The sequence below is a fragment of the Coturnix japonica genome, chromosome 11, assembly GCF_054131305.1.
Source record: "Coturnix japonica strain WE chromosome 11, WE-NBRP24, whole genome shotgun sequence".
NCBI lineage: Eukaryota > Metazoa > Chordata > Aves > Galliformes > Phasianidae > Coturnix > Coturnix japonica.
The window spans coordinates 21,053,038-21,079,967 of record NC_140673.1 but is presented as its reverse complement, the minus strand read 5'-3'; the positions used below and the strand labels follow the sequence as shown (position 1 = coordinate 21,079,967).

The 26,930-nt window shown below is 43.1% G+C and overlaps 1 protein-coding gene and 1 long non-coding RNA gene across 4 annotated transcripts in view; one reads left to right on the top strand and one right to left on the bottom strand.

The window, feature by feature from the left end:
* PIK3R3 (phosphoinositide-3-kinase regulatory subunit 3) overlaps nt 1-26,491 on the top strand; it is a 54,702-nt gene extending 28,211 nt beyond the window's left edge. For all 3 annotated transcript variants that reach the window (XM_015870498.3, XM_015870497.3, XM_015870499.3), the window contains 9 exons: nt 13,302-13,413; nt 15,474-15,572; nt 17,011-17,191; nt 17,896-18,021; nt 18,799-18,941; nt 19,349-19,525; nt 19,864-19,938; nt 20,303-20,473; nt 21,902-26,491. In XM_015870498.3, the coding sequence (XP_015725984.2) occupies nt 13,302-13,413; nt 15,474-15,572; nt 17,011-17,191; nt 17,896-18,021; nt 18,799-18,941; nt 19,349-19,525; nt 19,864-19,938; nt 20,303-20,473; nt 21,902-22,103 (1,286 nt within the window). In that variant the 3' untranslated portion in view covers nt 22,104-26,491. The remainder of the gene's footprint in view (nt 1-13,301; nt 13,414-15,473; nt 15,573-17,010; nt 17,192-17,895; nt 18,022-18,798; nt 18,942-19,348; nt 19,526-19,863; nt 19,939-20,302; nt 20,474-21,901) is intronic.
* LOC107317609 (uncharacterized) lies at nt 2,247-5,054 on the bottom strand. Its single transcript, XR_014932827.1, has 2 exons — nt 4,897-5,054; nt 2,247-3,018 (listed from the first exon to the last, which is right to left on the bottom strand). It is a non-coding gene; the product is annotated as an uncharacterized LOC107317609 (long non-coding RNA).
* Nucleotides 26,492-26,930: the final 439 nt, after the last annotated feature.

Sequence of the window (26,930 nt, the reverse complement as noted above, 5' to 3'; positions counted from 1 at the left end):
CAAATCATGCATGACTGCTTGTGATTACGTTTGAGTATCTCAGCTGCAGGCAGAAGACAAAAGCAAGGTGAGCCTAATGTGCGGTGTCACCTGTAACCTCTAAGTCAAGGATGGGGATACTGTTTCTTGTTAAGAGCCAGTAGGCCTTTAATTTATCTTGGCAGGCTGTCTGAGTACCCACCTTAGTGTTGCACAATAATAATGCAGAAATTAAACCCCGTGATAGCAGGCAGAGTGGAGTCGTTCCGGTCAGACCTCAGTGCACCTGCAGCAGCTTATCAGCTTGCTCCTGCTTTCCATCAGATGTTGGAGGTGTGAATAGGTGCTCAGAGCAAGTCCTGAAGCATGGTTGCTCAAAGGCTTGCTCAGAAGTTTAAATATAATCAAGTCGATACTTCTCCTGCACAGGAGTTTTCTCCAGCTCCAGCAAATGTGGGGTCAGGCAGCAAATGTGTGCTGTTGGCTCCAGGAGGCAGCTCAGTGCTATGTAGCTGCTCCCCTCACACGAGATGGAGAGAGAATCAGAAGGGTAAAAGTGGGAAAACTCCTGGGTAGAGATAAAGACAGCTTAATAGCTAATACAAAAGCTGTGTGCAAGCAAAGCAAAATCAGGAATTAATTCACAGTTGCCTACTGGTAGGCAGATATGTGGGCATTTCTAGGAAAGCATTTGTCACATTTAGCAGTTTCTTGGGAAGACAAATGAGAGCTCTGAATGCCCCTGCCCAGCTTTTATTACTAAGCATGATGCCGTAGGGCATGGAGAACCTTCCTTGGGACTGCTGGGATAACCTGTCACAGCTGTGCTCCATCCCGGCTTACTGTGCACCCTAACCTAGTAGCAGGATATAGTAATTGGACAGATCAATCTGATGGGAAAAGGTGTTTCACCAGAGGTGTAATGACAGAATCATAGAACCACTCAGGTTGGAAAAGACCTTAAAGATTGAGTTAATCTACAGCCTAACCTGACCAAAATGCAGGACCCGACACTTGGCCCTATCGAAACTCATACAGTTTACCTTGGTCCATCTATCCAGGTTCCTATGCTGTGCTTTTCTCCCCTCTGGCAGATTGACACTCCCTCCCAGCTTGGTGCTGTCTGACAGAAGGATCAGCATGATAGGAAGGTGCTATAAAGAAAGGAAAGAAAATTGCTTGCCCATATTAGAAGATTCCAGGTTCACAGGGGAAAGCTCCACCAAGGAGGGATCTCCACCTCTTATTCCATAATGTGTATGTCACCCTTAGGTCTCACACTATCTAATGCATCCCTGTTAACTGTTGGCCTTTCCATCCTTTGATTTATGCAGATACTATTCCCTCAGCCTTAGGTTTTATCATTGCAATGGACTCTTCCAGAGTGGGCTTCTGCGTGTGCCATGCTCCCTTAGGGGTGGAGCTGCTCCTCTGCAGCTTCACCATGTGCCACAGATTTTGTGTTTTATGGGTTTACCCACAGTTCCTTTGAGGTGTTTCAGCATTGCTTTATCCACAAAGATGTTTTGAGGTGTACGTTTTCCTGCTCGGCCTTGTCTACAGCCGCAATCCTTTTGACTTGAGTTTCCATTGGCATTCCAGCCTGCCCTGAACACCAGCAGTGCCCTGGCCATCTGTCAGCCCAGGTGCACAGCCATTGCTGATATGAAAATGTTCCCAGGCACAGTAGAGTAAAATGGTAAAAACTATAGGAGGAACAATAAGCAGCCACTAACAAGGACTGCAGTCCAGTATACTGTAAGGTAAGCAAGCCCTGCAGTAAGTGCAGGAGCCTGCCAATTAATAGCTAAGTAGATATAACATCTGTGATTTCAGTCTAGCACTCTCCAATCAAATTTATTGTTATATGGAACCCTTAGAGCCCCGTGTTGGGTGACAAAAAGGGATGTATTGGATTGACCATGGCTGGCAGTTCAGCATCATACAGCTGTTCTCTCTCTCCCTCCAAAAGTTGTGCATGCTAGCAAAGCAAAATAGGGGATTCACAAAATCAGAAGATGCCGTGAGTTGAAAAAGACCCATAAGGATTATTGAGTCCAACTCCAAACTCCACAGAGGGAAAACTGAGAGTTAAACAACATATCTGGGGACATTGTCCAAGTGCTTCTTGAACACCTCCAGTCTTGGGGCTGTGACCATTTCCCTGGTGTGTTTCCAGTTCTGATCTGCCCTGTTGGTCATCGGGTAGCGACTCGTTCACTGTTTCCCATTGGCAGGCAGATGGACAGCCATTTCCAGGAAGGCAGGGCTCCATTGCAAATAACTCTTACCGAGGAAGGCAAATGCAGTAACTCTGAATGTCCTCCCAGCCTTTATTGCTGAGTACAGTGTCACGTGGCATGGAATATCTGTTTGGCCAACTGTCTGGGCTGTGCCCCGTCCTGGCTTCTTGTGCATCCCAGCCTCATGGCTATGAGGGCAGCGTGAGAAACAGGAAAGACCTTGATGCTGTTGAAGTGCTGCTCAGCAACAACTAGCACAGAAGGGTGTTATCAGCACTATTTTTCATCACAAGTCCAAAACAGAGCACTGTATGAGCTACTATGAAAAAGAAGCAATGAAAGTAGAGAATAAAAAGCCTCTAAAAGTAACAGCCAAGGCCTCTACAGATTTCTAGCTTCCAGTTCATCTTAGACACACAAGTGGGACTGCAGATGCAGTCCTCCCAGCCTTACAGAACACTCCTTAGCGCAGTACAGCTAATATAGTAGCAAAAGCAAGTGACAGCCAGCAGGGTGGCTGCTGTTTCCTTTGAAGTACTTGATACTTTCTTCTTCTGCTTGCTTGTCTTTTGGCATAATAAATTGTATCACTGTTATACCGTAGTAGCTGTAGGTAGCAAATAATGCCAGGTGCAACTAAATTTTCAGTGTCTACTAAGAAAACTGGAACCATAAATTGCAAATAGCTGATGGAGCTTCTGAACTTTTGTCAGGATTACTATAAAATAGCCATAACAGCACCATGCACTGACTGTGTCTGTGGTTCGTTCATGTTTGTTCCTGCTACAGGACGTGTCTGAAAAGACAAGACAATAGGTTATTGGATTGAGTTTAGGTTTTTGGTGACATCTCTTCAGATCTGCGAAAGGGATTTACTGCCAGAGGTGCAGGCTTTTGAACAGAGAACTGACTGCGAAGTTAGCAAGGTACCAAAACCATAAGTACCTATGCATTACCTCACTTCCAATTAGTAGGACTGAACTGTGCCTTTTCCTCTGTAGATCTGGGATATATTATCAGTTGTGTTGATGATCAAATGTGTGATCACTGAATACATTTTATCCCAGCTGGATGAAAATCAGTGCGAGTGTTGTGCTGGGATTTCAGATACAGATGTCAGCAAAGATATTTGGCTCAACTACGAATTAGAGGTTAGTTTCACTCGTGTGGATTATGAAGAAAACCACAAGTTTAAAGTTGGCTTATTAGTGTAGAACGGGCTCTGCTTATGGGCAGGTAATAGAATAAGGGACCTGAGGCTGTGTAAGAGCTGCCTTGTGAAGGCTGTTGGGCCAAGTACGGCTGGCTGTGTTCATAACTTGACTCAACCAACTTTTCCAAGAATATTACTTTTCCTTGTCTCCTGTTACAGCTTAAACCACCTGTATCAATTTTCTCATTACAACGTCTCTTAATAATGAAGATAGAGAAGGGGAAAGGATTATCTACAGAATGCTTAGGTTCCTCTCTTTTACTAAAGCAGCTCTGCCCTTGTGTGAGTGAGACAAGTATCCAAGACAGAACATGTATTTATTCATTATAGTTTCTATTTTCTTCTCATATACAGTTTGACAACCCTTGTTTTAGGGGAGTGATACTGTAATTGTAACTTGGAAAACACAGGATTCTGATCTGAAGGGCAGCGTTTACTTGGATACGAGTAGTACTGTATCATTATCAATGTTATTGTGGAAACTGAATGTGGCTTCTCAAGTTGGGTTTGTGGTATACAGTAGCCAGATGTAGGTGAAAGCTGCATGTCTATGCCTGACTGGTTTTCCAGTGGGAGAACAGATGCAGATTTTAATAGCATTGTCAGTATTGTCCTTCAGCTTATCTGAGCTGACTCCAGAAGCTTATCAAAGAAAAATTCTGCTCTTACACCATCTTAAAAAATGGGAGTAGTTGTACCAGGACGTGTCATCAACAGCACAGCACCGCAGCAGCTGCAGCTTCATTACTAATTGGAGGTTTGCTGGAAGTCCAGTTTCCAAAATACAAGTGCTGGGGGATGAGAGTTTCTTTATTGCCTAAAGGAAGTTTGTGCAGACTGGGCTTAGGGTAGAGGAGGAAATAAATATAAGTTCCATCGCTTCCAATCCTGGTGATCCTGGAAAAAAGGCTTGAAACAGAGTCTCAGCTCCTGTACAGAACGTGACATAAAATGCACATATTCCATTTCTGTTATACTTAGATTTCTCTACCAGCCTTTTCGCTTAATAACTGCTGTAAGCATTTTTAATTTCTAAACTTCCAATTGCATTTTCAGGTTTGCTTTTACATTCCTTGTGCATGGTTTTCATTTTGATGGCTCTAACTGTTAAAGAATATCACTCATCAGCTTTCAATTAAATACACGAATGCAAAAAATAGCATCATTAATATAAAGTAAAACGATACTTTGCTTGAGATGGGAGGGCCTGCTTTAAAAGGCTCACGTTTATCCGGAGGCTTCCAGATAGTGTGCAGATAGTTGGAGAGGGGAAGGTTTGACTTCACGTTCTGAAAAGGTGTGTGCTTATGCAAAGTAAAACATAGAAGAAGCCATCCTTGTTTGTAATCAGAGCCTGTTCTTATCCCAGCAAATGCTATTTCTGCATTGCTCTGAACAGTTCTGTATCTCATTATGAAACCTAACAGGAGTTAATTGCCGTGGAGCTTCCTACTAACTCACCTGCTTAAAAGAAGAAGATTCTTGGAGTTTCCTTTGGGGAATATCATTTTTCCAAGCAGCAGAGTTGACTTCTGTCTTCGCCATTGCCTGTGTGATATCTTACTCCAGAATGAAGCTATTCAGGCTTATCTTTGCTCTACAGCTTGGGAAAACTGAGAGGCATAGCTGGTCGTACACATCTGCGCCCGTTACTGAGAGCAGTTGGGTGCCTTACATCATCTCATGCTGATTGTTTAGTGAGTCACTTTTTGGGCAGAGAGCTGGAGAACGCTGCAAACAGCAGCATAAAGAAAACTTTTATCAGCGTTTCCCCATATATTTTAATGGTTAGGTTTTATTATCGTCAAAAAGACTGTTAGACTATAGTAACAGGTTGCCCTAAAACTTGGGCTCCGTGGAAGCAATTGGTGCATTCTAGCTGGGTTTTATGGAAGCTTGTTTATGTAAAGTAGGTTGGTGAGTACAGCTTAAAGAGCAGACTCTGCTTGCGTACTAAATGCCCCTATGGAAATGAGTCAGGTTTTCTTTTTTCTTCTGCTTTTTATCTCATTCCTTGTGACACTGTGCACAATAGCTAAGTAAGCAAGAACTCTTTTCTGTGCATAAATCTAAACTGCAGTATGTGAGCTGGTGATGAGTCCCCACACAATGTGTGTGTATGTTATCTCTTTAGAAGAGATTGTTTGGATTGTCCTTCATCTTTGCTGTGTCCTCCGCTCAAAAGACAAAGGTCTCGCAGTGTTTTAGTGAATATATTCCAGTGATTTAAGTGATTCTAGCGCATTTCTGAAGAGAAGTAGCTGCACCCAGGGAGTTTTAGGAAAAATCCGTGTAGTTCAAAGAAAGCAAAGAGCGAGTGGTGCCTTTTCCAACAGGCCCCCAGCTGCCTTGCTGGATGTCCACCAGCTGCCTGGTGAACCCTGATGCCAAAGCATAATGTGCTCTGAAGCTTTCCTGTGGCTGAACAGAATCCCAGTTCTTCTCTGGCTTCGAGTCCAGCCGCGCATTCGAGATGGCTACCTTCCATCCAGCTATCTTTTTGTAAGAGGAGACAGAATACTTCACATGCTTCAGCCTGTGACCGCTTCCAACATTCATCCAGATTTCATGAACTGAAAAAATGTTATTTTAATGATAGTTCATATATATGTTACTGCTTCTAAAGGCAGATAATCCTTAAAACTGACACCTGGTTGTGTAGGAAAGGCTTAAAAAACATCGTGTTTCTCAGCACAAAAATGTGTGGGTTTGGACAAATCAAAAGCATCAGTCTGTGTTCCCTTCAACTGTTTGTTCTTCCACTGTAAAATAACTTCAATTTTGCATTGGCATCACTGTGGGACTCCTGTACTTCAGGTCAGATTTCTCTTCCAAAGCATAAACCTCCTGTTCCCTTCTTGTAGCTACCACTCATGGTTACTTTCCACATCTTCCTCATGAAAGAAAAGATCTACAGGAGCTGGACTTGTTTTTTTAATGCTTATTTTCCATTGCATTATCCTGTGTTTCAGCCTCTGTAGGCACTGAGGTCTGATGTTACACCTGATTGTCTTTGCTTTTGGAAGAATTCTTTCCTTCCTTTTATCCACCCTCTCAAAAAGAAAAACACCGAAAAACACCAAAAAACCCCAAATTTAAAGCCTTGCACACAACTGCATGGATTGGGACTTGTGCTTTCATGCAATGTCCTTCTGGAACAAGGTTCTTTGAAATAATGATGTGTGAATACTATTCTAACTTCAGATTTGGTTTGATTTGCATCTTCTGATCTAGATTAAAATGGCTCTCTGTCAGCAATTTAGGTGGTGTTGAAATATGTCTACTTCAGTAACTGTAGAAAATATTTGACATATGGCAAGGACAGGTACTGTATGAGAAACTTCTCACATACTGCTGTCAAAGATCTAAACTAGTGGTAAACTGGAAAAAAATGCTGCTTGGAGCAGCAAGAGTCACATGTATTTACAGCTGTATTATTATTATTTTAAGTTCTCACTAACACCAAATTATTTCTGTTCTCCAATGAGACCGGGTTTCTGTCTTCGTACCTGCCATCTGGATAGATGGTGAGTCTTTGAAGTAGCTGGGGATAGCAGCCTTGAGGTTTTCTTTCATTTAAAATTACTTTTATTTTCTTTAGGCTTTGGTATGTCTCCTAGCTGTAGTGACATTGCATGGTAACCTCACTGGCCGCCTTCCGCAATGAAGACTACTTTATTGTCTATCACTGAAGCTCTCTATGCTTATGCAAGTCATTGTGCTTTCCTTACTCTTTTCCAACAACTATCTTTATGTAGTGACCAAAGAGTCTGTTCCAAAGACTAACTCCAAAGAGACTCTTACTGGTCAGCAGATAAGGCTGTTCATTCCCTAGGTGAGCCAAACCTGATGCTCGGGTAGCAACAGTCTGAGTAAGTGAAACATGGTGAAACTTCTAAAGCATCATTATTAATTTGGTGTCTAGATGTTGATTATGTGCTAATTATGCTTGCTATGTGAAAGAGAGCATGTCCTTTTCATCTTCCCTATGCTGACTTTGGGACAGCCACCTTAGTGCTGTTGGTCATGGAACCTCTCACATTGCTGGAGCTTTGCAGCTGTTACACTATGAGCACCATATTACCTTATAATACAGAAAAAGACCCCAAAGTCTGACAGTGCACATCTTCCAGTTCTTCCAGCTCAGCCAGTGAAGGGTCAGGCCTTGTGAAGTAGTGATGGGTGCTTGTCAGATACCCCAATGAGAGCTGTGAATGTGAGCCAGCTCCATCACACCTTCTTGTCTGCAGGTGTCCAGTACTGAGTAACCTTTAACCTGGGCAGTAGCTGTGGATGCTGATGAAGAGCTGAGTGCACCAGAAATTTGGCAGGCTCTAGAAGGAGAAACTGTGGTTGGGAGGTGTGGGAGCGGACTGGATGGTTGGGAAGTTTTCAAACAAAACAGATCTTTATCAAAAAAAAGTCAATTAATCAAAACTGAAATATTTCTTAAAGGTGTTGGTTTTTATGAAAGTTCATAGAAACACAAGCAAAGCTATAATGGGAGTGTTTTAGTTGGAAACCTGCGTGGCTTCCTGCCAACTTGTCTGCTGTTTTCTGTAATGAGATATTGAAAGACTTCAATTCTCTGAATATGTTTTAGCCTTTGGCGCCTTGCCTGTTTTTAAGGGAGTAAAGCAAAAATGTGAGCATGTATGAGATTCTGTGGCCAGCAGTAATGGGATCAAGTAGCTTCCTTCTGTGTCCCTGCGGAATTTCCCGTGCATGTTAGCTGCCTTTTGGGGAAGGGCAGCTGAGAAGGGACTGATGTTCGGGGCTCGGAGAAAGGGGTCTTGGCAGGAGAACTGACACAGGAGGATGTGCAGCTGCCAAGGTAACATACCTGTCAGTGCAGGCTGAGCTGCTGTCAGCAGGTGCGTTCAGTTCTCCTCTTTGTCAGCTGGAAACCTCAGCAAAAGTGCAGCACATCGCTGCTCTTGCTTGCACTGGGTACACACTTTCATCCAAACCAAGTGCAAAAAGCACCTTTGTTCAGCATATGCTTTTTTCTGGAGTTGTAACTGCCTCGAGGGGACCTCGTGCGGTTGTGACAAGTACGGGGCTATTGAGGGAATGAAAGAGTTGGAGTATTTGTGTTACAAGTGTCTGAGAAATTAAGAGGTTGAGAAATTGACTAAGACTAAAGATGGTTCAAGACTGGGAGGTTGTAGCTTTTGTTTCATTCCAAGTCCTCATCTATATCTCCAAAGAGGAAAAATCTTTGTCCTTGAGGACTATGTCATTAAAGTGTTAGCTGGTCTAACCGTGGATTACCTGCACGTTTCCATAGTAATGATACTTTCTGGAGCTCTGTATTGCAGTCTGTAGGGTACTTACTGTATGTCAGCCTTCCTGAATCTGAGTGGCTGTCTTCAGAAATCCTCTGATCTGCTTGTCAGGATGTGTAGGGAGAGGAGATTGAATGATTCAGAGAGAAGTTTACTAAACTCAAGGAGTACTGAGTGACTTAAAATTGACTTTATCACAACTTGTATCACTTGTAATTATTTGTAACCGTAAGACAGAGTTAATCCCACATTTGAACTTACTTTGCTTTTACTTATCTGACCTGCAGCCCTTGGAAAATGCTAGAAGCAGAGTTGCATTCTGGAGGCATTCTTAGACTGAGTGGCATCTGCCTTAGAACTGCATGTGAGAGCTTAATTAACTGGCAGGTTCATCTTGTACCCAAATACTGCCTGACTGGGCGCTATTTGGGATGCAGCTCTAGGAGACCCAAGACATTCTTCTTTTAAATTCCTCCCGAATTACTGCCATTGAAAACTGTCACATGTAGGGCTCGCTGGCTCTTAAATCACATAAACCTGAAAAATTTGATTAAAAGCCTAACTGGGAAAAGTATGTATCTCACAGAAGTCCCAGTGTGCTTTACTGAAGTGAAACTTGGGATTAGTATAGCCCATTGTTTTCTACAAGAGTCCTTATTTGAACATAGAAATATACACGGGCGCTAATCCTCAGCCCCTTGCCAGTGTTCTTTGTTGCCTTGGTGTTGGAGGTGAGCTGAATTTCAGGGAATCGTGTCTGTTAAATCTTGAGCAGCCTTTTGAAAAGAAAAGCAATTCCACGCAGTCAAGAAAGCATGAAAAACATTCCCTTGGCACAGGCCAATCGATAGCTTGTCTCTCTGAGGAGCTGCAGCTCGGCGCTGCAGAGCGGCTTGGCTGAAGCTACCTGAGGAGAGGGCACGGCAGCCATCTGGGCCTGACGTCAGCAACATCCGATCCCAGGCCCCACCGGCATTGGCCACTCCGCTGTCTCCATCCCGCCGTCAGCTCTTTATTTCCCCCTTCTAAGTAACACTGAGCTGAGATTGGGATTTAGCTCAAGACAAACTGCTTGGGGAAGCTGGGAGAGGGGCTAGGGATGCTGAGGAAAGAAAAAACAAAGGTGCTGGCTGCCATATGAGGGGCCACATCTCCTGCCGTGGCTCCATACCAGCCCTTGGGAGCACCCAGGAGCAGGTGTCCCAGTTGGCTCTTCCCTTTGGGTTTTGGAAAGGTCCATGTGGTAAAGCTGTCCTAGAGACACGGACACTGGCATGATGTTTCTCTATCTGGCTCTCACAATAAGTTCTTTATTAGAACAAATAGATCCATTGTGCTGTTAATCACTTTGGGTCAGCGTTCTTTCTCTCCCAAGAAAAAAGAGGAAAGAGAAGCATCAGAATGGATCTAATCAGAGATTGTTGCGAGATGCGGCGAGATTGTGTCTGGGGCTAGATCAGAATTGGACCCAGTGACACGGAAAGAAACACAGCTGCTCTTGAAGGCATTTCTATTGACTTCAGGACAGCCTGACTCCTCTTTGCTGCAAGATTTTAGCACTCTTAATGTTCGTCAAGCAGAGTACATCAAACTGCATTTTTTAATGTGTGGAGTCTTTAAGGCTCTTCATCATTTCTCACAGAAACATGACGTGATCTCTCCTAGCAGGGTTATTAGGACTGTGTAGGTACCAGTAAACACTGCTAGGCTGCCTTTCATAATGACCCATTGCGCCAGTGCACGGGTTCTGCCCTGCTACAGCAGCCTTGTCACACTGCCACATTCTCCTCTTGTCATCACAGGTTCTGGGCTGCAAGAGTCTAAACTGCCTTCCTCCTCAGTTATCTGTTCGTACAGCCCACAGTCATATCGGGCTGAGACGGAGGCAGAAACCACTGAAATAGATGGGCATATTAGCTTGTTGGCAAGGACCTGTGTCTGTAGCCAGGACGGGGAGAAATCTATTACTATTCAAAGAGCTCAAAGTACAGAATTGGATCCATAACTCTTTGGAAACAAAGTATCCGCCCTTGCAAATACTTCTTTTTATTTTTAAAATGTGCAAGCTATTAAAGAGCATTTTTAAAAGTCTATTGTGAGAAGGAGACTGGCTTCCATGAGTCAGGTTTTACAGGAACTGCTCCAAGCCTTATTCTTCTCCCTAGGAGAATTTCCTTCCAATTTGCTCACACAGAATAAAGCTCTGCGCTCAGCCCTGATAGCGAGAGCTGCTACCACCTATTAAGGAAAAAGAGGAAGGGCCCCACCTGTCGTGAAGGCTCTTGGTTTGATGCCTGGAGCTCTGGGTCTGTCTGCAAGCACTTGTTCCTTACCTCTCTGGGCTTGGTTAGTTTGCTTCTTTGTGCCCAGTGCTTTGGAGTGAGCCCTGACAAAGCTGCTAAATTATTCCACAGTATTTGAGGGAGCAAGGTTTAATCTTATGAGGAGGGCTAGAGAAGTTTTCAAGTACCCTGGAGAACACTTGAAAGCCTCTTCTGGAAAGCCCCTATTACCAGCATAAAACAGGCTCCTACACTGCAGAATGCCTCGAAGTTTTGGGCCCAAGCTTTAATTTGCAGGGCCCAATGAAATTGTTGCTGGTTGCTTCTGTCTTGTTGCTTGCTAAGAGTACATGGAGTAGCAAAGCCCAAAGGGGAGGGAGGGCAACATGAAGCTCCTTTTTGATTCACGAGCTTTGAATGGGGAAGGTGGAGTAACACAGGGCTCTGCAAGTAAAGTTGCTTGCATGGGCTCCAGGCCTCAAGCAAAGCAGGGCTAGAACCGTGTCTTGCTCTCAATGGTACTTTATAGAAGTGCTTAGGTGCTGTACAAACAAAACAACTGCGGTAGTTGAGCTGGGAGTAAATGAAGCCTCCTAACCAGGAAGCTACTTCACTGATTCCGAAGGTTTTCACCTTCCTGTTATAACAAACCCTGTTATTGCCTCGCTAGATAGGCACACACCTGAAAGTTCCCAGCTCACCCCATAAAAAGAACCTGTATGCTTGGCTTTAATGCCCAATACCGCAGCATGAATGCTGCTATCTGAATCAGGTGTTTGGTCAGCAACCCCAGGGTGCAAACGTCTGGGTCAAGGTTCAGGTTTAGTTTAGATTGGCTCGATGAAAGTATCTGCTGGTTTGTCTGAGAACACTGAACTTACTGTGTTGGATATTCAAGATGAAATGGTATTTGGAACTGCAGTTGAAACAGTGTTTTCTCTTCTTTTATGTGGGAGGTGTGGCTCGGAGGTGAGCAGATGGCTGGTGCCAAGTAGCACACCTCTCAGTGTTAAGCCACTCTGCGCTGGAGCTAGAGATCAAACTCTCCTTTCTACTCGTTTTATTTGTATTTCTGCTTGTACACCGGGCTTGTGGACATCTGAAAGCCAGCTATTGTCAGCACACATCAGCCCTGCTCTCTGATGCTTGTGTAATCTGATGGTGAGAGCGCAGAGCTGGGAGCACAGATGTTCAGGGTCTGACTTGAAAATGTGCTGGCAGACCTGTGTGTGTAGCTGCTTTCTTGCTCTGAATTCAGATGTCTCTGTAAAACACTCCCGTAGTCTCCTGAAATGCCTGACAATTGCTTTGGTTCGGTGGTGGTGCTGTGAGGAGAAGCTCAGTCTCTGCAAAGCAGGGGAGAGCACTCGAGACATCTTTCACAAAGAAAATAGTGTAATGCATTTCTGCTAGCAGCCATATCTCCACCAATCTATTACCATGCCTGTGGCTGCTGACTTACTCCTGATAGAGAATTTAACATTCAAGATCATGAAGAAGTTGTTTACATAACTGCAAGAAGTGACCAGGCAGAGCATCAGCAGATTGTATGCTGCTATGCTGCACAACGTATTTTGAGCACAGAAGTAAAAGCTGGTTTGTGCTGAGCTCAGAATAGGGCATTCCAGGCAGTCATGCAGTGGGTATATATGTGTGCCTCTCTTTGGGGGGCTTGTAGCAGCCCCTTTCTTATGGTAAATGATTCAGCTGTGTGAAAAGGATCAACGCTGGTAATGAGCTGATGTCCCATTTCCCCATAACTATCTGTTCAGAGAGTTGTAGCTTTTGTTCCTAGTGGGGAACATGAACCTAGGGCCCATGATGGATGTGCTAGCACCCAGCTATTGCTAGCAGCATATTTGCCTCTGAAGGATCACTCACCTGTTTGCACTTGTGGGTTGCCATAAGGATCTGTGATGCCTTAGCAACTGCAGCTTTTCCATAGCTGTGCACAATGTCTTGTAGGCTGCACCTTTCAGACACAATACAGCTCTGTAACTTGTTTTGGGGGGTTTAGGCAGTAATAACATTTGTAGTCTCGCCTGAGCCAGACTTCCTTTAGAATAACTCATTCTTCCTCTTACTCCTTCCCCTACTTCCTCTAGCACGTTTGGTTAAAGCACTGGAAGACATAGTATCACAACACAGCTGTTGACTTCAGATTTCTTTAAAAATTCCAGATTGAAAATGCATTTTCTCCTCACTTTTTCACCATCATGTTCACCATCGTGTTTCTCAACATTCTAGTGATTTATTTCCCCTACTTACCTGTCTTTAATCTGTTCTTAATTTTCAGCTCTTCCTCCGAAGCCCTCCAAACCAATGACTCCAGTGAATACGAATGGAATCAAGGACAATTCCAGCTTCTCTCTGCAGGAAGCAGAGTGGTACTGGGGGGACATCTCAAGGTAAGCAATATTTTTATGGTATAACTTCCTCCAGGTATATACAAACTCTTTAGAAAAGAGTAAAAAGAAGAAAGTGCTTCTGAGTGTGCTGGCTAATAATGGGGTTTTGTAAGCATACCGTGCTGGGATGCATGCAGTTCAGCAAACTTTCAGTCGGAGGTTTGTTCAAAAGAAAAGAAGTTGCATTTTTATATTTGTTTTCTTGCACATTTGGTTAAAATTGCATGTGCATTAATTTCTATTACGTGGTGGTATATAAATAACTCTTCCAAGTGCTAACTATCACCAGCTATGTGGAGTCAGTGATACAGGCACATACCAGATAAATTAACTTCTGTCTCCTCAACAAATCCTTCTTCTGTGGTTTGGGCATTCAGAAAATGAAGAGCAGGTTTTTATGTAATTTAATTGCATAAAAAAATCGAAAGGAGTAAGTCATCTCTTTCTGTCTTAAGGTGCTTCTGAAAAACCTCGAGCTTGGAGCTGCAAGGGGAGACATGATTGTGCTGGGAGTGTGATCAGGAATTGTTCCAACTTCTGCACATAATACTTTGAAACACTTTGTCAGATAAAGGCAAGAATGGTGGATTTGCCGCAGTCGTTCACTGAACTTCTGAAGGGGGAAATAAAGTTTTCATATCTTTATTGTACCACCCTTATCTCTATAAAGCAAACCTGCATAGATCTTGTTTTTGAAGGGCCTCAGCAGTGATATTTTTCTGTTAATACTAAATCAAAGCAGAGTGGCGATACCTGGTCACACTACCCACTAGGCAGGGTTTGTTTAAAGCAGCTCAATAGCAGTAGTTTATTGACTGTGGGTTTGTTCCCTGTTTACCAGTGCACGTGATGGTGGGAGCTAAGGTAGTACAAATCACATTGCAGTGACTATTGGATTAAAATGTGATACGCACACACATAAAGCTGGTATTGTTAGTGGCCTTAAGCCATCTGGTGCAGGCTGCATTGGGCTGCCAGGTCAGAAACCATGTTCTTCAGTCAAGAACTGCATTGAAAGTTTAGTCGTGAGCTCCTGGATGCATCTTGCAGGCAGAAGCCCAAGCACTCAGACCGTGTCTATCTTTTCCAAAAGGAAAAAGCCATTTGAGTTAACTAGGCCCAAGCTGAGTGAAGTGAGCTGATCGTGCACGTGATAGTAGGAATCAGTCTTACTAACAGAATGGTTTGCTGCAGGTGGCCAAATCAAAACTAAGGCTTTTTGGTAAGAATGCTTTTTGTTCTTTATTGTTTGAACAAAAAAGCCACTGTTGATTTTTCTTTTTCAAATTCAAATAGAGTTTCTACTCCACTTAGATAATGTTGAGGCTGATAAACTTGAGTTTCCAAATGATTGTATTAAAAAGTGTATTAAAAAGAACCTGTAAGGGAGCTGTTACACAGCGTGATACGCAGTCTGCATGAAATGCTCAAACCTGTCTACAACCTTAACTCTTTAACTGAAAGCATTTTCTTAATGCTTACAGGTACTCGCTTTTGCTAGCAGGTTTCTTGATTTGGCTTAAAGCTCTGGGCTGAGTATTCCTTTTGCTTCAATTGTAAATAAGTAAAAGTTGCACTGAAGCTAGCAAGGTTGTAGTGGTTTAAAACTACTCTAAATAAGATCAGAGTTAAGCCAATAATGAGTCTCTTGAGACAAGAACTGTGCTAAACTCTGGGCACCTTTGAGAGATGATGGTAGAGCCCATTTCTTAAGAGGTCAGGTCTGGCTTCTCAAAGGGCACCTGTTTCCAGTATGGACTTTTAAGACCTGAGCAGATTACAGTGAAAGGTTGTGAACTCTGAGACACAGCTGCTACTGTTGCTTAAAAGCAGACTCCTTCCTAAGCAGCACTTCACTGCCGCTGCTATTTTTTCTTATAACTACACAAGTTCAAACTTCTTTTTGATGGGAGGGGAGACTAGAAGACCTGAGCGTGAAGAAAGAGGGCCTGATATTTTGAAGACTGAACTCCTCATGCATACTGATGTTACTGGCCCCCAGTGGCAATGATGGTCGTGTCCTTAATGTTTCTAATTTTACCTTCCTTTCCATTCTCCAGGGAAGAAGTAAATGACAAATTACGAGACATGCCAGATGGAACATTCCTGGTGCGTGATGCATCGACCAAGATGCAGGGAGACTACACTCTGACATTGCGGTAAGCACTGATTAGTTGTATCTCACACAGTAAGACCACAAGTAGCTGGTTGTGATTCCAGTGGCAGCAGTTGCTGTGTAAAGCTGACATGGCTCAAGTTGAGAGGTGTTCCTGAGATGCTGCAAATCACAGAATGAGCACGTGAATAACCAGGTCTGATAGTCTGTTCTGTGCATTGAATCTTGTCCTTCACTAAATAGTACTGTAAATATCTCTTCGTAAATGAGATAGGACTCAGGGAAGAGAGACACTTGGTAGGGTTTCGTAGTTTCAGAACTCCTAAAGGAAAAGGTATTTATAAACTAGGACTTTAATTACTGGGAGTGTGTTGAATATCTCATCAGCATGCAGCTCTGGAGAACTGAACGCAGTGTCTTTGTAGAAGGAGTGTCTTGTGCTTTCTGATCTAAAGTTTAGGAAATATTGAACTAGAGCCACGTTCCTTTCTTCATTAAATTTCTTCTGCAGTTAGGTGGCAGATCTCACATGACACGTTGTTGGGCCTTGCCCAGCCTGTCCAGCCACTTGACTCTGCCAAGCTCTCAAGGCTGGTTGCTGGAGGCAAATGGGCAAGATGCATCCACCACTGCTGCTGCAGAACACCTTTGGGAGTGTACTATGAAGTAGCAGATACTTGTTCTTGCTTTAAAATTCAGTTGTATTATGGCAAGTTTGACCCCAAGAGTGTCGTTTAAATTCTGCTTTGATTTCTGCTTTGACAATCAAGATTTTTGTGCTAAAGTCTGGCATGATTTGGTTATTTTACTGAATGCACGTGTCTTTAGAAACCAAACTGGAGTGTGCAGGAAGCACAGAATATTGTCTAAAAAGTCTGTTGGTTAAAAAAAAAAAAAAAAAAAAAAAAGAAAGAAAAAGAAAAAAAGAAAAAGAAGGAAGAAACTGCTGGAATGTATAAATCTGGATAATGTAACATACTAAACTTACAACTGTGTTGTAATCCTCTGGAGATTTTGTTTAGGTTCATGTCTCCTGTGTTAGCATCCATAACTCAGGAGACTTGTTAATCACTGTATGACTGTATATGCAGTTGTATGTTATTAGTGACTCCGAGTTGCAGGAAAGTTTAGTTTGGGTTCAGTATGGCACTTCTACTCAGCCTTTTGGCATCCATCTTTTCCTTTACAAAACTTTTGGCTGAGTTAAGTCTTAAGGTGACTCCAGAATGAACACACAATGAGATAATTACCATGGTCTTTGCTCGTGTTCAAATAATGGCCAGTGATAATTCTGAGTCTATTGACTCTTAAACTACTGAATATCTGCTAGTATATAAAGAGCCATTATAAAGGTGTATGTTAATCTGTTTGACTTCAAAGACTTACCCAGGAACTTCACTGGTGTCTTTGTTAGCTGCCCTAGTGCTGAGGAGGATAAGAGGTATGCAGTAAAACTTCTGAATGACTGTACTGCTTTACAGGAAGGGTGGCAACAATAAACTGATAAAGATCTATCATCGGGATGGAAAATACGGCTTTTCTGACCCACTGACATTTAATTCAGTTGTGGAACTGATTAACCACTACCGCAATGAGTCTCTTGCTCAGTATAACCCGAAGCTTGATGTGAAGTTGATGTATCCAGTATCCCGATACCAGCAGGTAAGGTCTTCACTGAACCCCAGTAACCATTAGTGCAGACAAGAAAAAAAGTGGAACTCGTATATTATTCCATTTTCTCTACGTGAAGCCTGACATTTTTTGTTTCATACAAGATTCTTTTCCTAAAAGCTTGCAAAATAGGAGCTTTCACATTTGACCTCACTTTGCTCATTGTAATGGGTCTTTCAAATTGTCTAGTCGCTTAAGCTGCTGCTTCTATCAAGCATCCAGTCTCCATCGAAGCAGTCCAGCAGAGAAGTGAAACCCTACCATGTAGCGTATTTGAGTCTCTGAGAAGCATTTTATTTTTCCCCTTAAGCTCATGTGGCTCCAAACAATACTGTTCTAGATGGTGTTGATCTTGAAGCACATAAGAGCCATGCTGATGCTTTCTCTGTGCATAGCTATGTAAATTTTTATACAAATATTTTAATGTTTTTCATTCAGTAGCCTGAGACGTTGCCCTATCTTAAGGGGAAAGGGCTGCATTTGGAAATGCCCATAGTTCCACTTCCCACTGTCAGTAGACTGGAATTTGCTGTGTGGAGGAAGGGATTTAGATGGGGATTTTGTGTGTTTTGTGGAAACCTGATTATAAAAATGCTGCAGTAGCAAAAAAAATGCAAATATGTACGAATGACAAATGAATACTTGTAAGGAAAAGCTGCTTTGTTTGAAGACTAAATAGATTTTTGTATGTACAGGATCAGTTGGTGAAAGAAGATAATATAGATGCAGTAGGTAAAAAGCTTCAAGAATACCACGCTCAGTACCAGGAAAAGAGTAAAGAGTATGACAAATTGTATGAAGAATATACCAGAACATCACAGGTTGGTTCCTCTTCAACTATTCATAGAGACTCTTTACAGTTACATAAGAAATAAATAAAGTGGTTTTAAACTGCTGTGGCAAGCAAAGTCAACCCAAGGTCAGAAAATACAGGGAAAAAACCTTTATAAATTGTGAAATAGAGCAAAGTGGTTTCAAGCTTAATGGAAACACAATGAATATTACTTATGGCTGATGATCATAGAGCTGTGGCATGGCGCAAGGAAGGAATAGGAGCTGAACTTCTCAGTATAAGATAGAGCAGTGGCCATCACCTACGAGCTTTGTGTTGCAGACTTCTCCCTTTGCTGCTGAATATTTCCAGATGCTGTATGTGGCAGTGAGAAATGTAGAGAGGTTTGTCCAAGTTCTGTAAGAAGTCAAGTTCAACTAAGATTTCAGATACTGTGCATTAAGGAAGCGTGAATACAGAATTTGGACTGATTCTTGTAATGTAAAATAGTTCGTGCAGGGGTAGGAGGTTTGCTGGCAGACTTACTGTGTGCTAAGATGGAAAATATGAGTAAAATATTTCTGAGGGGTTTTTGCAGCCTAATAGAGAGCATGATCTGAGGGAGAGAGCTGGACTTGCAAGGAGTAAGTCTTCCCTGTACTTCCGTGATGCTGCTCAGATGTTTGTCTAAACTTAAACCTGAGTAACTGCATTTTGACTTGGGGGAGAGAGAGTAGTTCGTCCTTCCATTCAGTTCAGGGAACATAATAGAATCACGTGTTGTCTCCATCATGAAAAAATGATCGAGGACTCTTTCCTCACATAGGAAATCCAGATGAAGAGGACTGCAATTGAAGCGTTTAATGAAACTATTAAGATATTTGAGGAACAGTGCCACTCACAAGAGCGATACAGCAAAGAATACATTGAGCGATTTCGTCGAGAGGGAAATGAGAAAGAAATTGAACGGTAGGCTCTCAAGTCATGTTTCTTTCTGAGGAAGAATTCGTGTCCACACTGGCACTCCTGTGAAATCCTTCTATATTGTGTTATGCAAAACGCTTTGTCAACTAAGTATTTTCACTGAGGCCTTTCCCCAAAGTATCTGAACCTTCACTAAAGCCCTATTCTGTTGGAAAAAAAGAAGGGCCTCATTTGAATTTGCTCTTCTGTGAAGTTACTTCACAGAAAGTATAGAAAAAAGTGTGTGTGGACCTTTGAAGGAATGCCAAGTACAGTGCCTAACTTGACACAGTGCTTAACGAATCATGGTAGAGGAGCTGAAAACACTTACCCATAACAATTATATTGTACCACACTAGTGCTTCATTCTGACTGGGTTGACCTTACCTCTCAAATACTGCACTTGCTTGTAGGATAATGATGAACTATGAAAAACTAAAATCACGCCTGGGTGAGATCCATGACAGTAAAATGCGTCTGGAACAAGATTTGAAGAAACAAGCTCTGGACAACAGGGAGACCGATAAGAAAATGAATAGTATCAAGCCTGACCTAATTCAGCTCCGCAAAATCAGAGATCAGTATCTTGTGTAAGTAAAGCTGACCTGTTCTTCAGAGCAGTGTCTCTGGTGAACCTGATGAATGACTGTTTTCATCAGGGAAATTATATTTTCTTTCTTTAACTAAAGTTACACGAGTGCTAAACTACTTTACTGTAACAGAAAAGAGGGCATCGCAGAAGATTATGTGAGGAAGCAGAAGTGCACTTAGGAAATCTGTGGTCCTTCCGTGTCTTTTGCTAATGGAGAGCAAATTAAGCTACCAAGTGTTTATCTGTGGGGTTTTGTATATGAACTTAAGCTTGCTCAGTGGGAAAACCCCTGTGCATACTCTGAAGTAACATACTCGTGTCCTCTTCTTTTGGCAGATGGCTCAATCACAAAGGAGTGAGGCAGAAGCGAATAAACGACTGGCTTGGGATCAAAAATGAAAATATTGATGAGTAAGTGTCATGCATGAGGATTTACTGAAGTGTTCCGTTGGTAAAAAATGCCTTTTGTGGAGGGTGGTAATACAGAGCACCAATTTCTAAGTAGAGGAGTGCAAACAAAGAAAGGAATTCTGTAGGGAGCTGCATGTCACTCAAGGCAGCAAGTCTGCTGAAACATTTAGGATTACGTCTAAATTGGAACAATTAAGTACTGAGTTGAAACTTGTAAGATTAAGGGCTGTCAGCAGATACCAAATGACTGTTAAGAACCTGAACTCCCTATTTTTGTGAGCTTTCTTGTATTTCTGAAAAAATCACTGAGTTTATTAACTCTTAACTAAGCTCTGGCGAGGTTAACAAATTTACTCTCTCTCAGCACTTATTTTGTGAATGAAGAAGAGGAAAACCTGCCACATCATGATGAGAAAACTTGGTTTGTGGGAGATCTCAACCGCATCCAAGCAGAAGACTTGCTCTGTGGGAAACCTGATGGAGCATTTTTAATTCGAGAGAGCAGCAAGAAAGGATGTTACGCTTGTTCTGTGGTGTAAGTGCATTTTCTTTTTGCTATAACTGTTCAAATTGTAAATCACTACAACAGTTCTTTATTCAGGAGAACAAAAGCTAGGCATATCCTACACCTACCATTGAAATGTGTTGCCTGTTTGCAGGCAGTCTAGCATGGTAAAAGCTTTGTTGCAGAAACCTGTTTTCAAAGTGCAGTAACTGCAGTCCAAGCTGTCTCTTCAGTCACACAATTACCAGTAAAAAATTCTGAAATATCCCAGCTTGAAGCTGTACAATCATAAGCAAATCAAGGCCAAATTCTCCAATATTCTTCCCTGCCAAGGAGCACATGAGAAGAATCAAAATGAGATCGTAAAGCTGCAACGTCTTCTGTTCTCATTGTTAGACATGCCAAATTTGAGGTGCTTTCTCTTCTGTGTTTAAGATAACAGTGATGCTTCAGAGGAGGCATAATTTGTGAGCAGTAATTTTTGACATTCACACAGCCTTGCATTGATTTCTTGTGTTTCACTTTGTTTTATGCTGGTGTAATGGAGGTCAGAAAAACTCTGATTCCATTATCTAAAAATCCTTCAAGCCTGTTCTCGAGTGCAAAATGGCTTTCACTGATTTATTTCACATGAGGTTAATTGCATCTGAAAGCAAGTCTGGGAAATGAATATGTGAAGGTATATCACCTCAAGGTAACCGAAGACTGTAGTATCTGCTGTGTTTGAGATACCTGTTTGTCACAGTCAATGAAGTGACATCAGATACTTTCACTTGGTTGGTATCACACTACACTATAGCAAAGGAATGGCTTAGCATAACCTGTTCCTACATGTGACTTGGATTGTAAAAGGCTTCAGTATGGGGATTACATAATACTTGATCTTTTTGGCAGATGAGTTATTCTAGCAGCCTTGGAAATACCGTGTTCCAGTAAATGCATTGCCAAGTTAGGGACTCTGTAGCTATGACTTCAGATAATGAACCAACTTGAACCTATGCCATGCTCAACATTAGAAAATGCACACTGAAAATTAGAGCTGTATTTCATGGAATATTCTGTAGGTCCTAAGAACGTGTGGGCTTTGGCTTGTGCACTTACTTAGTGGAAAGGTTTCCAAACAAGCTGAGCACAAAGTCATTGCTATTTTCAGGTGCTCATCTTCTTGGTTAAAGTCTTGACTTTTTTTCCAAGAAATGTTTGGAGAACAATGCAGCAGGGAATGGTGCTGCTGGGATAGAGGAGGCTTCTTGGGTGGATTGTTATGCAAGAGTATTTAATCACATGCCCTGAAGCACTGTTTCTTCGCAGACTATTAATCTCCTCTGCTTGCATCTACTGAGTCCTCCATTATGTAATTTAGTGACTGGCAGTGTTGCTGCATTAGTTAATTGTTAATAGACTGTCACTTCGGGTTTGTTCTTTGGTGTCAAGCTCTCCTGTTTTCTTTCCTTGCAGAGCTGATGGGGAAGTGAAACACTGTGTGATCTACAGCACTCCAAGAGGTTATGGGTTTGCAGAACCATATAATCTGTACAGCACACTTAAAGATCTGGTTCTTCATTACCAGCAGACATCCCTTGTTCAACACAACGATTCCCTCAATGTCAGGCTTGCCTACCCTGTCTACGCACAGATGCCCCCTTCTCTTTGCAGATAAATTTTGGGCAGGAGGAAAGTGTTGGCTATCTTGGATTCTTTTCTACAGTTTTTATTAGAACTCGGAGGGCATTCTTTCTCCTTAGACTGCTTGTTTTGCACAAGAAGTGATTCTGTGAATGTGAATCAAAAAGAGGCCTAGCAGCAACAAGACGACAACTTGGGTGTAGGTGTCCTGGTGCTACCTTAAAAGCTCAGCTGTGCTTTTACACTGATACTTTTGTTTCCTTATGAGGGGAATAGACTCAACAAAACCCATACAGAAATACTGGAAGCAAAACATGGTTTTCTGGAGATGATTTTTGGCCAGGCACCTTCAATGGAACTTCTAATTGGAGTTTGTTTTCTCTTGTTCTAGTAGAGACAATATGAAACCTCTGTTTGAGGCATCAGTAATGTCTTTCAGTCTTAAACTCCCAAGAAGCTAGGGAGGAAACTACCACAGCAATTCTTCTCTGTTAATTTTAGCAGCTTCACTGCAATTCAGATGAACTTCCAAACGAGGGCTTGTCTTGAGGTAGCGTGGAATTTGGTGAGAGAAGACCAAAGGAATAACGGGAAAGCTTCAGGTTTTTATTTAAATGGAAAATGCTTGTAAAGAAAAGTTGCTTTATTTTTTTGCCAACAGTGATGAAGTTTTGGTTTCAATGGCACTACAGGTCTTCACTTAAACGAAACATTTATAACCAAATTGAACACACCAAAACTTTGTTGCTAGGTTGAGCACTTATGGGGAAGGTTGCGTTGGCATCCGCACATAATTTCTACACCAAAACTTGAAACAAATAAAAGGAAAAGCTGAAATGTTGTGTGGCTTCAAAACACTAAATTTGTCTGATCTGATGTAACTGCTCACTCCTCTCTTTTATCACACCTCCCTTCCTCCCACTCCTCAGCATGGGATTCTCTTGCCTGTTGTTAAAGATAGGTGCTTCAGAATGTAAACTAGAATGAAGCTTGCACTCACATGTTGCAGTTCTCTTGCTGAACAGTGACAGACTCTTGTAATGCTTGATTTTGATATAGAAGAGGCAGGTGCAATCTCATGCTTCTGGATGGCTTATTGGACCAAGTGATTTCTTGAGGAGTGGCCACTTAGGTCTGTGTAGAAGTGAGCACACTGATTATCATTTGCAAGCCAGATTCTGAACTTTTGCACCACTGCTGCCAGGCAAGATGTTACAGTGGTATGATCTAAATTCCCTCGTAGTTATTTTGGACATAGGGCAAAATGCAGGAAGGGAGGGAAGGGAGCTGTGCTCCTCAGTCATTGCATGTCTGGTACCATCCTTTGGCAAAGGTTGCTGTCAAATACTGGAGAAGGTAGTCCTGGGCTTTGTCAAGTATAGCAATCACCCAATAAATCCCCTCCTTGGACACCATACAAAGCAGCTTATTTCCATTCCTTAAGCTTCTAAAATGAAAAAGAGCTAAGTTTGGCAAACTGAGCCATTTGGCATCAAAGCATAACCGGCAAATTAATTGTTTAGTGTGCAACCTTGAAAGTTACTTTTGTTCCTATTACTGGAAACGGTTCCCTTGAAATGCACCCATTGTACAGGACAGGAAGCAGACAGTCATGCAGATCTGGGAATGCTGTAGACCTGTTTCTGACCCTGTGGCTGATTTCCTGTTTAAATATGGGTTTTCTGTAATGCGTGGGGAGGAATGCCGGGCCTGTTGATATTTAATGTTTACACGATAAGTATTATTTAACTGAATGTTGTGAATTTGCAAGCAGGGAAATGACAGGCCTGAAGCTCTGACAGCCGTTGCAAGGAAGGCAGCCTGGTTGCCTGGCATGCCCGTGAGATATTTTATTTTGCACTAATGACTATGACACGTCCCAGGCACTTTCTAATCAGCCAGAGAGTGTAATCTGCTGGCAGAGAATTGTGTAGATTCCACCTTTCTAATTCAGTGAAACGCTACGAAACTTAACCAAAGCTGGGAAACAGAGAAGGAAGTTCATGTAAGCTGTTCTATCAAAGTGCCCCGTGTCTGCTCTCGTGTTCCTTCTGTCCCGCTTCCCCAAGAAAAGGGAAAAAGCTGATGTAGCCTTTGCTCTGGGTGAAAATCTGGAATGGAATCCTCTGTTGTGTATAGATGTGGACAGTTTTCTTTTTAAAGAACCTTGCCCCACCTCTTGGGCAATTAGTAGTTCTAATCTGGTGGCTGTGGAGCCACTGTTCTCACACCTCTTGTGCATCTGATGTTCCCTCAGTGCTGGATTCAGTCCAAATGCATTACGTGGGAAATCAATTCAAAGGCACAAATGAGAGCCAGGTGCCTCATTCCTGGGGAAAAGCCTTTGCTACAGGAGTTTGTGAGTGTTTTCTGTGCCCCTGTGATCTCCAAGCTCTCCTTTTACAGCGTTACCATTCAGAGCTGGTGGGCCACGTAATTCTCATCCCCGCTTTTGTCCCAGGGACATCTGTTACCTTATTAGATGGCGCTCAGGCTTGGTTTTGTTCTAAAAATGCACAGGTCTGCTTTCAGCCCATAAGTCCTGGCACACCCTCTCAGTACTGACAGCAGCGGGGTAGAAAAGCGGGGCTGCCTGAAGTTTCCCTGTTGTGGAATCTCACTGATCCTGTGAGGTCTTGGTCCAGGCTCCGGCCCTGGCCATGCCAACGCAAACACTGCGTAATCCCACTGGCGTCTCTGGTAGGATCTTGGCTTTGCAGTGGTGTGAGCGAGTTCAGGTGCTGGCTCGTCTCTCTCAGAGATCTCTTTGCTAATCACAGGTGATGCTTTCGCTGTGAACGGTGTGCTCAGAGCCAACAGCCATCTTGAAGCGTCCTTTGAAATCCTCTTTGGCCCCAACCTTTGGAAGAGGTCTGTGTGCAGATGAAGGCTGTGCTGCTTGTATTCCGCTCCTCCCTATGTTTTGCCCCTGTGTCTTTCTGTATTTGCTTTAGGACCTGAAGCCACGCTGCTGGCCTTAGTGCCCTGCGACCCTCACGTGCCATTGCACAGATTCTTTTCGCATCAGATTTGCACTCATATGGCAAGTGAAAGAATGGGTACGAACCAACTGGCACGGGGAGCTGCCATCATCGGCTGAGCAAGGGCTTGGTCCTGCTGCCTTTGTGCTCTCAGCCTCCTTCTGTTTGCTCAGCGGCATCGGACCGGGGAGACAAAGCATTGCTTCCAGTAGTTGTGAACTTGCATGGCTGAGAAATCAGAACCGGGCCAGCGAGGTACGGGATTACACCCTCGTACAATAGAACAGCTGGTAAGCCTAAAACAAATACAGGAAATGTGAACAGAAAGGCAAAACAAAGGAACTCTAGTTCTTTTAAAGCAGTAAAATGCAAGAAAGCTTTGGTTTCAAGTCAGAATGTCAGGAGGAAAGAGGGGGAAGGTCTCACCGGTGTGGCAGCAGCTTCGTGTCAGGCTGTGGTCTGAGGAGAGCTGATTTCATTGACCCATGTTGTATTAAATATATATGTAGGGTTAAATAAATAACTTTTGCACAGTGTTAAATGGGGGCAGGGGGTGGGGTGGGAATGTCAAAACTCTGATATGCACAGTTTCTTCTAATCTGTTTTGAAGTATATTTGCAGGGATCAGGGGTGATTCAGTATTTTGTATTTGGATGGATGGGAAATCGGGCCGACTTCCACAGTTGCCATTGGCCCCATTACATCAGCCAAGAGTGCCATGTTTTTGAAGCTTGTAAGTTACGATCTTTTCCCACTCATTTCTATACTGGTTGTGAGTAATCTTAGAATGGAAGTAACCAGCCCGGTAGCAGAGGGACATCTCAGGGTGTGTGGATCAGGAGCAGCCTATGCCCACCGCCCAGCTGGGATGTTCCACATTCAGGGCTCGTATTGCGTTGGCTTTTGTTACAGTTCTCAGCTGCTTTGCACCGCTGGGTGGTTGCAATGCAGAGCGTAGATCCAGTACAGCCCTCTGTCTCATGCCAAAAACAAACCGCTCTTTCCACACTCGTCTCTCTTGATGTGGCAGAACATCAAGAAGTTTTCCATTTAATGTGATGGGCCTGATTCTTTTCTCGCTGACACTCATGTAAGCAAGAGTCCCACAACAGAAAGCCGTGTCCAAGAGAAGAGTTTGTACTTCATCATATCCCAATCCAAGTCATAGCGAGGCAAAAACCAAAGTTTGTCCTTTGCAAAGCCAGGCAACTGTAATGGGGACTGTGGAGATGCAGGGTGGCACTCGCTGCGGCTCCAGGGAGGACAGGGAGCGAGGGCTGCATGTCCTGAGCCCCAATGGAGTGTGGAATTGCTGCAGGAGTGTCACAGCTTCGGGTGGGAAAAGCCCCTTATTTGGTACTTGAACAATCTTCTGTTTTTGAATGTCGTGTTTATTTGTTATTTTTGTTACGCTACCAGGGAATAAAAATCTGAACTGTTAGTCTCGTATGTTCGCTGCACTGTGCAGACGTGGAGCAGGTACTGCCTGTGGGCCGGGAGGGGTGCGAGGCAGGTTCAAAATGCAGTTTGACAGAGCATTAGGATGGGGCAGGGCTGGTTTTGTTCGGATCATCTTTCAAGTCAGACTTTTGTACGCGTAGTTTCCTTCTGTTAATTTGCAACATCTGCTTTTGGACCAGCAAAGTCAAAATACATTCCCAAGGAATGAAGCAGGGAGGGGGGCAGGTTACACTTACTCCAATTTAACATGTGAACAGCCCCGTAACTTTGAAAGGGGGAAGGGTCAGCATCCCAAAGCTTCCTCAGGTGTGATGTGGTGGAGCAGCAGCAGGTGCTGGTGTGGGAGCTCCGTCTCTGACCGTGACAGAAAGGGGATGCAGAGCAGAGCCGAAAGCCTGGGGTTCTTTGTTGTGCTCCAT